This window comes from Sciurus carolinensis, chromosome 1 (assembly GCF_902686445.1).
Source record: "Sciurus carolinensis chromosome 1, mSciCar1.2, whole genome shotgun sequence".
Classification (NCBI taxonomy): domain Eukaryota; kingdom Metazoa; phylum Chordata; class Mammalia; order Rodentia; family Sciuridae; genus Sciurus; species Sciurus carolinensis.
Window position 1 is genome coordinate 67,937,638 of NC_062213.1, and position 12,929 is coordinate 67,950,566.

The 12,929-nt window shown below is 36.4% G+C and overlaps 1 protein-coding gene across 8 annotated transcripts in view; it reads right to left on the reverse strand.

The window, feature by feature from the left end:
• Sgk3 (serum/glucocorticoid regulated kinase family member 3) overlaps positions 1-12,929 on the reverse strand; it is a 110,974-nt gene that overhangs the window by 37,662 nt on the left and 60,383 nt on the right. For 4 of the 8 annotated variants that reach the window (XM_047516956.1, XM_047516912.1, XM_047516922.1 and 1 more), the window contains 3 exons: positions 10,839-11,064; positions 5,387-5,470; positions 1,812-1,884 (listed from right to left, as the gene is read on the reverse strand). In XM_047516956.1, coding sequence (XP_047372912.1) covers positions 1,812-1,884; positions 5,387-5,470; positions 10,839-10,916 — 235 coding nt within the window. In that variant the 5' untranslated portion in view covers positions 10,917-11,064. Of the gene's footprint in view, positions 1-1,811; positions 1,885-5,386; positions 5,471-10,838; positions 11,065-12,929 lie in introns of those variants that run through there. The other 4 variants (XM_047516965.1, XM_047516939.1, XM_047516948.1 and 1 more) reach the window with 2 other exon arrangements.

Genomic DNA, 12,929 nt, shown 5'->3' on the forward strand with positions numbered 1-12,929 from the left:
TGCAAGTCTTTTACTGTTTTGCCGCCTGTCCTTGATGAAATAATTCAGCCTCAAGGATTCAACCAAGGGCTCCAGAGAACACAAATCCAAGTTCAAGTTTCATCATTATTAACATGCAGTTGGGTTCGTCTTAATGCATTTCTGCCACTTCAAATTAATTAATTGTCTCAGTCACCCAGGTCTTACAGTTTTACTATTTTTGGTTCTCCTTTTACTTAAGTAATTATCAAGATTTCTTCAATATTTTTAATTAAGAGTCTTGCACGTGGCTCAATTTTTACCTCATGAGCACTCCAGTCTTCATGCTCATTATCTAATGCTAGGACTAAGAATATTCCCTACCAGTCTTCCATCTCTGTTTAGTCTCTTCTCTTTGCTGTGTCTACTGCATATTTTAGTTCGCCTCATATCATGTCAACCCTTGCTCAAATATCTCTAAGGCCCACATCTTACCCATATGATGCTTTTCAACCTATGCTCCAAAAAGATACCTCTCTGTTGTACCAACAAAACAGTTCCATAATTATTTGATTTACATATTTTCTGCATAATAGGTCAACTGGGGGAAAAAGTATTCTGATTCTCAAGACAAGAATACAAAACACATTGGTCCATACAATCAATCCTACAGAATCTAACATCTGGCTTTGTTGTACCAACTCAATTTTTCCTTGCTTCTCTTTATTAATGACTTCATGTATATACAGTACTATTTTAAAATCTAGTATATACCAGATACTACAATCAACTTAAAGATATCGTTTCCACTTTCACAAAATCTACAGCTCAACAAGACAGGTTAGTAAATACAATGACATGTACTATACACCTCCCAGGAAAAAAAATTTCTGCATATGACAGTAAGAACATTCTCTAATCAATCCTGCGGTTCACAAGGTGTAAAGAATATAGAACCTTCAGTTGAAGGGATAATCCAGCAACCTTTCGGGGGAAAACAAGGGTTTAATTAAAGCAAGAATGTGAAAAAAATATTTAAAAGATGGAGACTAAAGAGGAGTTTGTTAATCATGGGCAGAATTCCACAGGAAATAGTGAAAAGTAGGTTGGACAGAGAAAATACAGTCAAGGTAAGTGATTTGAGAGCACTTCTCTCAAGGGACCATGAAAGCAGATATGCAGGTATCATAGATTTAGTGGGGTTAAAGGATATAAACAAATTAGTTGGGGAGGAAGCGCAATCCATTCAGAATTCTGTGGAATAGAGATGAGTTCTATCTCCTTATGGAATTCATGATGAATAAAGAGACTTCTATCACTACAAGTAGCCAACTATGACCTAGATCCATCACTTGGATTCTAGAGAAGGTTTGAGTCTCTAGATTCCTTAGACACTGGGGTCTCAAGTCTCCCAAAGGGTAATCTTTTTGTTATGCCATAGAGAAGACTGTAGGATGCTATGTACAGAGCATGTACCTAAGAACCAGTAAATTTACCTGAAGTCAGACTGCTTGAATTTCCTTCCAAATCTGTAATTTACTACCTGTATAGGACCCTGGCCAAAATAATAAGCCTATAAATGCTTTAGTTTATCAACAGAGTAGTGATGATTAACAGTCATGCCCATCTCCTCAGGGTTGTTTTGAGAAGTGAATGAATTAAAGAAAACACAAAAAGTGCTTAATCGTGAGTAAAGAGAGTAAATACCTTCCTGAGGCATTATTTTAACAGAACATGGAAGGAACTGACTTTTAAAATTCTTGTACTACTATGCAATGCAATGAATAAGTTAACTACTTCTTCAAACTTCAACCATAACTTACTTAATGGTTGTCTATAAAGTTAATGCTTACCTGGATCAAAATTATCACCAAATATTCTCTTGGCAGGAATCTTCAGGGCCATAGCAGGAAACTGCTTCTTCAACTAAAAATTTTTAAAAGTAGAATCACGTGAATTAATTTTAAAGGTCTTCTAGTAATGTATATACTAAAACCAAATACAATCTGATTTTGAAGAAAATTCACCCTAATATATGATCACTTAAATATATGATCATACAATGTATAATATTAAATCATTCCAATAAAATACCACAGATTAACCATTCTATTTTGTCCCAATAAAACACTCAGTATCTTTGTGACCTTGGATAAGTTACTCAATATCCATATGCCTCAGTTTTCTTATAAAAACTCAGCAGAGGAGATCTGCATCAGAGACAGGTCTTCATGAGGTTTCATGAATTAAGCAGGTGGTGATTACTTAGTTGGGTTATTAATATTTGAGAATCTTTAAGCATAAAGATAAAAGAGGAAAGCTTGTTTTGGTTATCTTACTGCATGATTACTTTTATTTTCTTTTTCCAGAAGCATCCATCTATAAACTTTATACAGAAAAATTTCCTAAACTCCCACTGAGCTACACAACCCTAGCCTAGGCCAGGTTTAACCTGCTCTCTGTAATTTCAAAGAACACAAATGATATCAGTCTCCTAGTTTTTTCTTTGTCCCTCACCACAGAAGGCAGAATTAAAAGCAGTTAGGTTAAAAAAGAGACAAAGAAAATGATGAAATAAGAAAAAAACCTGCCAGGCACAGTGGTGCATGCCTGTAATCCCAGCAACTTTGGAGGCTGAGGCAGGAGGATCCCAAGTTCAAACCCAGCCTCAGGAAACTTAGCGAGGCCCTGAGCAACTCAGCAGACCTTGTCTAATAAAATATAAAAAAGGGCTGGGGATGTAGCTTGGTGGTTAAATGACCCTGGGTTCAACCCCTGGTATAAAAAGAAAGAAAAAAAAAAAAAAAACCCCAAAAAATGAAAAGGAAGAGAAATATAAGAAAAATAAGACAGATGATAAAATCTGAAGTGTGTTGTGTATATCTGTGATACTACTGCTGTATTATTTTTACCCAAGAATAACTTAAATGTTTTGATGGGTTTAATAAGATTTGTATAGACCTCAAAAAAATGCTAACCATGTAGATGACAGGTATATAAGAGCTTTAATGGGTATTTTAAGGGTATTTTAGATCTAATAGTTCAACCCTCACCCAGGCTCCAAAGTATACCATTTCTTAAAAAAAAAAAAAAAAAAAAAAACTAAAAATTATAAAGGATATTCCCACATACAAACTCTATTGTTAAAAGAATCTCATATCCTTTGATCAAGTAATATTCAAAGCTATAAGCTATTTCAGTTGCACATATATTAAAGAAAATAATACAGAATAGAAGAAAATACAGTAAAATGTATTTATGAATTTTTGCAGTGCCAGGGGTTGAACCCAGGGTCTCATGCGTGCTACTCAAGTACTGTACTACAGAACTACATCACCAGCCTGATGACTGACTTTAAAGTTTAATCTAGTTTTACTTAATTATTTAGATTTTCTAGAATATATATTAATTTTTCACAGGAACAAATGTCATTTAAAAACTTTAATATATTTTTTGAGTTTAATTTCGACTAGGATGTTATTTGAATGTTATTTGGAATAAATACAGCTATAGTGAAATGCTAAATAAGATGGAATAATGCAAAGTTATATAGACAGACATTATTCTGGCCCATTTAGGAAATAATTTGTTTTGTAATGGAGATATGCTTAACTTCCCTCATTAAAAAAAAAAAAAATTCTTATGCTGGTCATGTAGCTCCGAGGTAGAGCACTTGCCTAGCATGTGTAAGGCCCTAGGTTCAATCCCTGGCTGAGTGGGGAAAAAAAATTGTTTAAAAAAAAATCTTACAAATAGTAACTTACAGATTTATATAGCTCAGGAAACAGGGTTAAAAAATTTTAAAAATTACCATATTATGTATCTAATACAATTTTCCCAGAGGATGCCTAGTAACTTTTCACTTATTATACAGTGACACTGGGAAATCCCAGTATTATGAAAACACAAAGAACTGAAACTTGGAATTTGAGTTGTGTGCTTTGTTTTATTTTTGGTACCAGGGACAGAACCCACAGGTGCTTTACCACTTAGCTACACTTTCAGTTTTTTAAGTTTTTTTTTTTTTAAGGATCTTGATAAGTTGCCAAGGCTGGTCACAAACTTGCTATTTTCCTGCCTTAGCCTCCAGAGTCTCTGGGCACCACCATGTCTGGCCACAATTGCTTTTTACTTAACTGAAGCAAAGTTTGGAACCCAGAGCTACCCTAATGTGGGGTTGAACTAAGAGGCATTCTTTGTCCTCCACATAAGGCTTTCAATGCAACAACCCCCATCAACATTAGTACTTGGTGGGATCTGGCCTGATGAGTTATAATGACCTTGATGTTTTGCTATCAACTTTAGAAAGTACATACAACTTCAAACATTATTATTATTATGAATATCTTTACTATATTAATTATGAACATATAAAAACAGGGTTTAGTTATTTAAGTAGTCAATGGTCTCTTAAGATCTCACTCATGGCAAAATACATTCTACTGACATATATATCTAAAAACAAACCAATTTTTTAAAAAACCCACTTAAAAAAAATCTTACTCATCAGGCATCAAAGACAATTAATACTCATTTCAGTTGTTTTAGTTACTTAAAATCTAGAATCTAAAATGGTTGGACACAGTGATGTACACCTGTATGCCTGTAATCCTACTTACTCAGGGAGCTGACCCAGGAGGGTTGTAAATTTAAAGCCATCCTGAACAACTTAGTGAGACCCTCACTCAAAATAAGAAAAAGGGGTAGAGTGAGGGAGCTGGGCTCGATAACAGAGTTCCTCTGGGTTCAGTTTCTAGTACAGCAATAACAAACAAACAAAACAATTCTGGCTGGTCATGGTGATGCCCAACTATAATTCTAGCAACTTGGAAGGCTGAGGCAGGAGGATTGCAAGTTCAAGGCCAGCCTCAGTAACTTAGTGAGATCCTTAGCAACTTAGCGAGACCCCGTTTCAAATTAATACTTAAAAAAATAGCTGGGGAAATGGTGATGTGGTTCAGTAGTAAAGCACCTCTGCATTTAATCCACAATACAAAAAACCAACCAACCAACCAAACAATAACAACAAAACCACAACAATCCTAGGACTTATCCCTAACTAAAAATGATATATGGAAGGAGGGTGGGCTCATAATAGACTTTCAGATCTAAAGCTTACAGTTGGGCAATTCCTTATGATGAGTAACAACTATTATTTGGTATGAAGGATTATTTCTAATATTCTATGATAGTAAAATGTATAAGCAGTTCATTAGTTCTCATATTTTCAACAGTTTATTTGGAATCAGTCAATAGTCCTCTTTACATCCTTATTTGTAAGAATTTCAAAGTTAGGATGCTTTTGAAGAATCCCTTACTCTTTTCTGCTTGTCTGATGTATGTGAGTATTAAGTTATTCATTCAAATAAATGTTCTTTTGGGGTTTTCTCAGGTGTTTTAAGTAGAAATCCTGTAGACAATTACTTACAGTGTTGTAAAGTTTGTCAAACTCTGCATATCTCCTGAAGACAAACCATTCACTCCTCCCCACAGAGACAAGAACTTTATAAACCTGCAGATATAAAAAAAAATTAACAAATTTTAATTGCAAAAAAACGCCATTAGATAAATGTGTAAAAATTGTTTTCATACTTGTGCAACTGGTATTAGATTAATGTTTATATCATTCTCAAGTACATAAACATACCAACTAAAATGCTTATCTTGTCAAAAGGTGATTATTTATTTTAAAATATTTTTTTAGTTGTCAATGGATCTTTATTTTTAAATTTTTTTTAGTTGTTGATGGACCTTTATTTTACCTATTTATTTATATGTTGTGCTGAGAATCGAACCCAGAGCCTCACACATGCTAGGCAAGCACTCTACCACTGAGCCACAACCCCAGCATTGTCAATAGATCTTTTATTTTATTTATTTATATGTAGTGCTGAGTATCAAACCCAAGGCCTCACACATGTCAGGCAAGTGCTCTACTACTGTGCCACAATTCCAGTCTGCTGGTTATTTTTTAATGTTATGAAATATTGCTATAATTTTTAGAAAATATGGTGAACATACAAATATTCACTATTAAATCTACTGAATTCTAACATTTTGCCCTTCTTGCTTCAGGTTTTTCCCCCAAGAGTATAACATCATATATATTGAATATTATAGAATTTATAAAGAATTTTCAAAAGTAATGCTAGAAATTATCAAGTATTTTCAAAAGTAATGCCTGGTACAGAGTAAACACTAAACTATTAATATTCTTTTTTGCAGATCATCTTTTACACAGTACTTTTCTAACTAAGAGTTCATTCTCAGATTTTCTAATACCATCTTACGTGGGCTTAATATTTTCATAATATATGATCTCATAATCATAATCAACAACCCTATGAAATAAGGAGAACAAATATTTTTAACCCCCACTACAGAGGAGAAAATGATAGGCAAAAAGTTAAATAATATGTCTAAGTTCACAGTCTTAATAAACAACATAAAACTAAAGATAAAAATCTCAATCTTCTACTCTTTGTCTACCAAACCAGTATCAAATCATCAATAGTTGTAGAATGAACTCTCATAATTCATCCCATAGATACTTTCAGAATATAATTACAAGAAAAGAGTTTGGGACCTCAAAGATTTTGTATCATTTCTAAAGGAAAAATAATAAGAATTCAGGTATATGATGAAAGGCTGGTTATGTAAGACTTGGTTTATCAACCTCATTATTTTACAGTGATGACAAGAGAAGAGATGGAAGTTGCTTTTGAGATTTATGATACTTCACATAGTTTGTCAGACAACTTAAAAGAGAAACCAGGTTTATCTCAGAAGACAAGCACACAAATGAATACAAACTCTCCTTTCCCAAGAAAGATAGGTAACCTATATTCACAGGCTCATATTAGATAATACTGTGAGGAAAGCACTGATATTTTATGTGATTAAACTGTGGAAATTCTGTAGTATTATTTAACATATGGACACTTTAACAGGGTCACAGTTTCACTGAGGGACCCCAAAATATAAAGCCTTCTGTGAGAGACGGGATAAAGCCTCAGCTGGAAAGTGAAGTAAAGTCACTGGTGTCAGTCACCTGGACAAGGGATATAGGATATATATCACTCAGATGGAAAAAAAAGCACTCGGGTACCATGAGATTACAGGTAATCTGGTTCTTCTGATCTTAACCAAGAAGACACTGAGCTGTCTTAGAGGGAGTTGTTGGGTGTAACATGTTAGAATTAGTTGTCAGGTAACACTCCCCCAAGAGAGAGTGCAGAAGTAAAGGGCAGAAGACCTAGTCGAGATGCCAGTGAAGCTATGATAAGATTATATATCATATAGCATGTAGGATCTGACAGGCCTGGAAGCAGCACTGCTATGGAAGGACAAAGACCTTAAGTTTTTATGATTGTGAGCGTCTTAAATCCTTTCCTTTCTTTTCTTTTCTTTTTATTTTTGGTACTGACAACTGAATGTAGGGGTGCTTAATCACTGAACCACAAGAGCTGGGGAGTTCTTTTTATTTTTTATTTTGAGACAGGGTCTCACTAAGTTGCTGACCCTGGCCTTGAACCTGTGGTCCTCTTGCCTTAGCTGCCCAAGTCACTAGGATTACAGGAGTTCACCACCACATCCGCCAAGCTTCTTAAATTCTTTATGTTGATTTCCTGGTGAGGACAGTAGTCCCTAGAAATGTCAAGTGTCCTCCCCTAGCTCCCAAGTACAGCCAAGAATACAACCAAGCTTAGGTTCCAGGCTGGAATGGATCTGCAGCAAATATATTTACAGGAAATAAGGCCTTGGGAAATTATTAACTACCAGTATGGTTATAAACAAGTGCTTATTAAGTAAGTTCTAATAAAACAGGCAAAAACTATTTAAAATTTAAAAACATATTTTTATTGGCAAAAAAACAGGATTTCACAGAAAATAATACAATACTTATTGTAATATGAAATTATTTTTATTTGAGTGTTTACTTGGGTATCTGTTTGCCCACCAAAATGTAAATTCTTGAGAGCTAGAGCTGTGTTACGCACTGTATCTCTACTGCCTTGAAGAGTACCTGGAATAATATAGAATTCACTGACAGTTTGTCAAATGGATAAATGAAAATACAATGTAGACTTGGTTTAAGTCAAGACATGCTAGAATGCAATGCATGAAGATATGGAAGTTACATAAAAAATGTATGAGAAGAGCATAATAATATTATTGAATACTCAGTAACACAATGTCTGTTTCTGTTCCACAGGCATCTGGACTTTCCGAAGCTGAAGAGAAAGTCTGTGTTGGGGATGAGGGGTCTATCTGTGCTCACTAGAACCAAGTTTCTTGAGGACTGAGGACAGCACTATTGTGACCCAGTAATTAACACATGAACTTAGTACTGCCACTTTCATTCAACGGGAATTCAACAAATACTTATTGAACATCTACTATCTCTGTTATAGGCTGGTGAAATAATGGTGAGGGAAGTTCCTGCTTCAAAGGACCTTGCTTTCTAGCAGCAAAGCACATGTAAATAAATGCCAAATGTCAGGTGGTGATTACAGCTATTAAAAAATTACATAATCAGGACAGAGAGAAAGGGTGTTTGGGGGTGGGGTGAAGGTGCTATTTTATATTTTAAGAGGTCAGAAAGAGTCTCTCTAAGAAGGCAACATTTGGGAATCTGAAGGAAGTAAATGAACACGGTGATTTGGACAAGGCTTCTGAGAACTCAGAGCACATGTGGGCACAGCTAGGTAAGAAAGTTGTTGAAGTATTCCCTGACCCTTTCCCAGAAAACATGGAAATAGCTATACCTTGAAAAATCAAAGGACATCTGACATAACCAACAGTCCACGTTTTCAATGTTATGAATTTCTGTCAAACTTGGCAGGAGGTAAAGTCCCTGAAGTAGAGAATGGCCCAAAGGTAAAAATAAGGAACAGGAAGGAAGAAAACTTGCACACACTCCCCTATTTTATCCAAGATTTAACAACCCTTGTTCACCTTTAATGTGATATTGTTAAAAATGTGTTTATATTGATGTGTAACAAATATACACTGTTTAAGTTATCCCTCCGATATAGAGACTGACAGCACACATGAAAGAGGTAAATAGACATACGCACCAACCTCTGCTCTGCACTTCAGTGCAGGATGTGAGAGGTATGTTTAAGAAGGGAGAACAGAGAGCAGAGAGGTTGTTTCTCTTCTTCCTTTCTTGGGAGAAAGTCACCATTTGGGAGCACCTAACTCCCACAGTTAAGAAGGCAGAGTACAGTGTTCAGACTAAGGGTTTCGTTTAATTCTTCGGCTTTCCTCATTCCCACGTGACATGGACTCTGAACTGAAAGTGGCTTCTGTGTCATAGCCTTAGGGGGCTCTTGGGCTACTGAGAGCTGAAGCCCTGAGTCAGCAGAGGGCCCCTTTAGGACCCTGGACAAGCTAGCAAAGGAGAGATCCCAAGTTAATCCATCAGATACAGATGCCAGCAACAGAACTGATAAAATGCCCAGGGCTGGATCATTTAAGCCACATCTGGATATGTACAAGACCAACCACTCTACAGCTAGAACAGCAAAGATCTGCAGGGATGATCAGAATACAAGAGATTTCTCTAGGCTACCATAAGATCAGTCACCTACTCAATCAACACTGTGAAAGGAGATACCCTCCTGCCCATAAATTAAGATGACAACCTTGGGGCTGGAGTTGCAGCTCAGTGGTAGAGCACTTGTCTAGCATGTATGAGGCACTGGGTTCGATCCTCAGCACCACATAAAAATAAATGAAGGCACTGTATCCATATACAACTAAAAAAAATATATTTAAAAAAAAAAGATGACAACCTGGAGAAGTGTGTTAAAATAAGAAAAAGAGTAGAACACAACCTGGGCATTTTTTACCTAGATCAAAAGAAGTGTTAAACAGAACTAAGTTATTAAATGAATTTCTGAACACCATTCAGCAGAGGGGAATTTATAAGGAAACCAGATCACTTACAGACAGGATAAATGACTTTTTTTTTTCCAGAAGGGCAGATGATCTTTGTATATACTAACTGGACTACCAGAAATAAATACAATATTGTATGTTTCATTACGCTAATTTAAAAAGTGTCTATTCTCTATTAATTGTCACTAATAACACTGACTCAGGAAATATTCATTGGGTTTACTCTTTATAAAGTCCTACAGTAGATATACTATGGTATTAAAAAATGAAATCAGAAATGGACTTTGCCTTTAAGATGAAATAAAGATAAAACAGTGGAATATTTTAAAATAAAATATTAAAGATAAAATAGAAAGTAATAAATGTCATAAAAAAGATACTATGGAAACTTCATGACAATAATTCTTAACATGGTCAACAACACCTGACAGCATAAATAAAATTATCAGTGTGTAGACCAGTATGTATACATACATACATTTCTTTTCTGTTTCTGGTACTGGGGATTGAACTCAGGGGCACTTAACCACTGAGCCACATCCCCAGTCCTTTTTTACATTTTATTTAGAGACAGGATTTCACTAGGTTGCTTAGGGCCTTGCTAAACTGCTGAGGCTAGTTTTGAACTTGTGATCCTCTTGCCTCAGTCTCCAGAGCTGCTGGGTTTATAAGCGGGCGCCACTGCACCTGGCCACACACATACATTTTCTGATAAAGAAGTTTTGAGATAGTTTTGTAACATTCTCCAAGGAAATAGGTAAATAGGTAAAAATCTGCACTAAAAAAGGAAATTTTATTTTTGTTAAAGTAGCAGGGTAGGCTCTGTGGAGGACACATCACTCATAAGAAATACAATCTGGATATTCAGAAATGGAGGAAGGGGAGGCATTTTAGCTTAGGGAAGAACAAAAACAGAAATGGAAATTATTTTTTGTAATAAAAATTTCCCCAAATGCTTTATGTTACATACTTACAGTAAACCTCTTCTTTTTCTCTCTGTGTTCATCAGAGCTGGGAATGCTTACACTTGGGCAGTTTTCTTTGTAGTCCATGATATGATTTCTTTGTGTTTAATGACTCAAAAGGACACCAAAAAAACCAAAAAATGAGTCCGAAGAAATAATCAACAGAGGATGAGCACAATTAACTAATCCAAAACATGAAACCTCTTGAAGTAATGTTCAAATTCCATCATGCAACCTTAACCAACAGGGGGGAAAAAAAAGAATTGATTAGCAAGACAATTTAAAAATACTATTAAGATTTGCCATTCTTTGTAAATAGGACCCATTTGATGTTTATTCTGGCAGGAATTTATTTTTGCTCATAAATATCAGCCCAGGCTAGAGATTTAGTTCCTGTTGTATTACTATCACAATCAAACAGTTGCATCCTATCTACCTTCCTTACTACCTGGAAATTCCAGGAGTCTATATGCTGCAGTTCATGTGGACTAAAGGTTAATTCTCACTAAAGGAGTTCTGGTTGATGATCAGAGGCTTGCCCTCCTGTCACAGTGGTAGACTGTGGTACTGGTTAATATTGAAGGGGATGGAGCCCAAGGCTCTTTTAAAGTAGATTAGCCTTAGTGGGAGGGCACAGGATCCACCTTATCCCACCCTTCAAGAGACACCTCCACATGTAGTAGAGATGAGAGGAAGAAGGTTATGAGCAATCCAACACTCCAAGTATGGTTTTCAGACTTTTTTGTCTCAGGTCAAACCAAAGATGTGATTGCTGAACAATTCAGATTATAATCCTGTTTGGTAGGTAACTTTATTTCCATTTTACTAGTAAGAAAACTGAGAGACAGAGAGGATAAATAATTTGCAGATCCAGAATTTTGACCCAGGCTGTCTGGCACCAGAGTCCTAACTCTTAACCACTGTGTTATGCTTTAAAAACTGGATGAAGCCAGTGGTGCACACCTATAATCCCAGCAATTTGGGCAGTTGAGGCAGGAGGATCACAAGTTCAAGGCCAGCCTTGGCAACTTAGTGAGACCCTGTCTCAAAATAAAAAAAATAAAAACAGTGGGGATGTGGCTCAGTGACAGAACACTCCTGGGTTCAATCCCCAGTACTGAGGGGTGGGGAAGACTGTGGACAATTCTTACGCACTGGACTAGGGATCAGAGACATTGTAATAGATCTTCACAACAAACAAATGTAATATGCTAAAATCATTCCACCCATGAACAAAGGGCTTGAGATGTCACACTAATGTCACCTTTGTTACACACAGCAGACCATAGTTTTCACTGACACCAAATAATACCTTTTAAAGGGTCTGTATGCCTGGATAATTTCCCAATCTGGATTAGCTTTATTTGAGAGCCCCATGACCCACCATAGCCCTCTCTTGCCCAGAAGCAAAGGGGATCCCTTGAGAATGTGGTGCTTAATTCTATATGAATTTAAACATTTGTGCCTTTTGTGCTATAACCCATAGCAGAATTACAGGAAAACATCAGGCCTCAGGCCTTCCCTTTGGAAGGCACAATAAGATACCACATTGAGGGGAATCAGGAAAGAAGGAGGGGGAAATGGTTGAAAAAGCTGTTTCATACAAAGAGCCCAGGGGACATCTAAAATTAAAGGTAGAGCAGGAAGTTAAATGTAGGAGCCTACATTCAAGGTGCACACTCAAACCTGGTCAGAGGTTACACTTTGTGCTACATTTAGATATTCTCCATTTGCCCTTCCACATCCAATCATCACTCTTTTTCCACCCTGCCACATCCCAGAAAGCTGACCTGTATGCACTATACACAGAGGCCTTCCACCTTCTGCCCTTGTCCTCTGGTTAGATTCAGTCAATGTGAGGCGCTAGCAGAACAGGGCAGGGGCACTGAGATGCTAAGTATATTATCCCTTTGATCCTTATTGGACAAGCAAAAGGATTTCTCTATCTAAGGCCAGTGTCTACCAGGCAGCCCCTTTTACCCCAGCTACAGTTGGAAGGTCTAGGAGTAATGATGGGCTCATGACCTTGCTGGGAATGAGGGTGCTTCACCATGCCTTGGTTGCCTTAACCCTGCCCACACCACCTTAATAAACATTCCT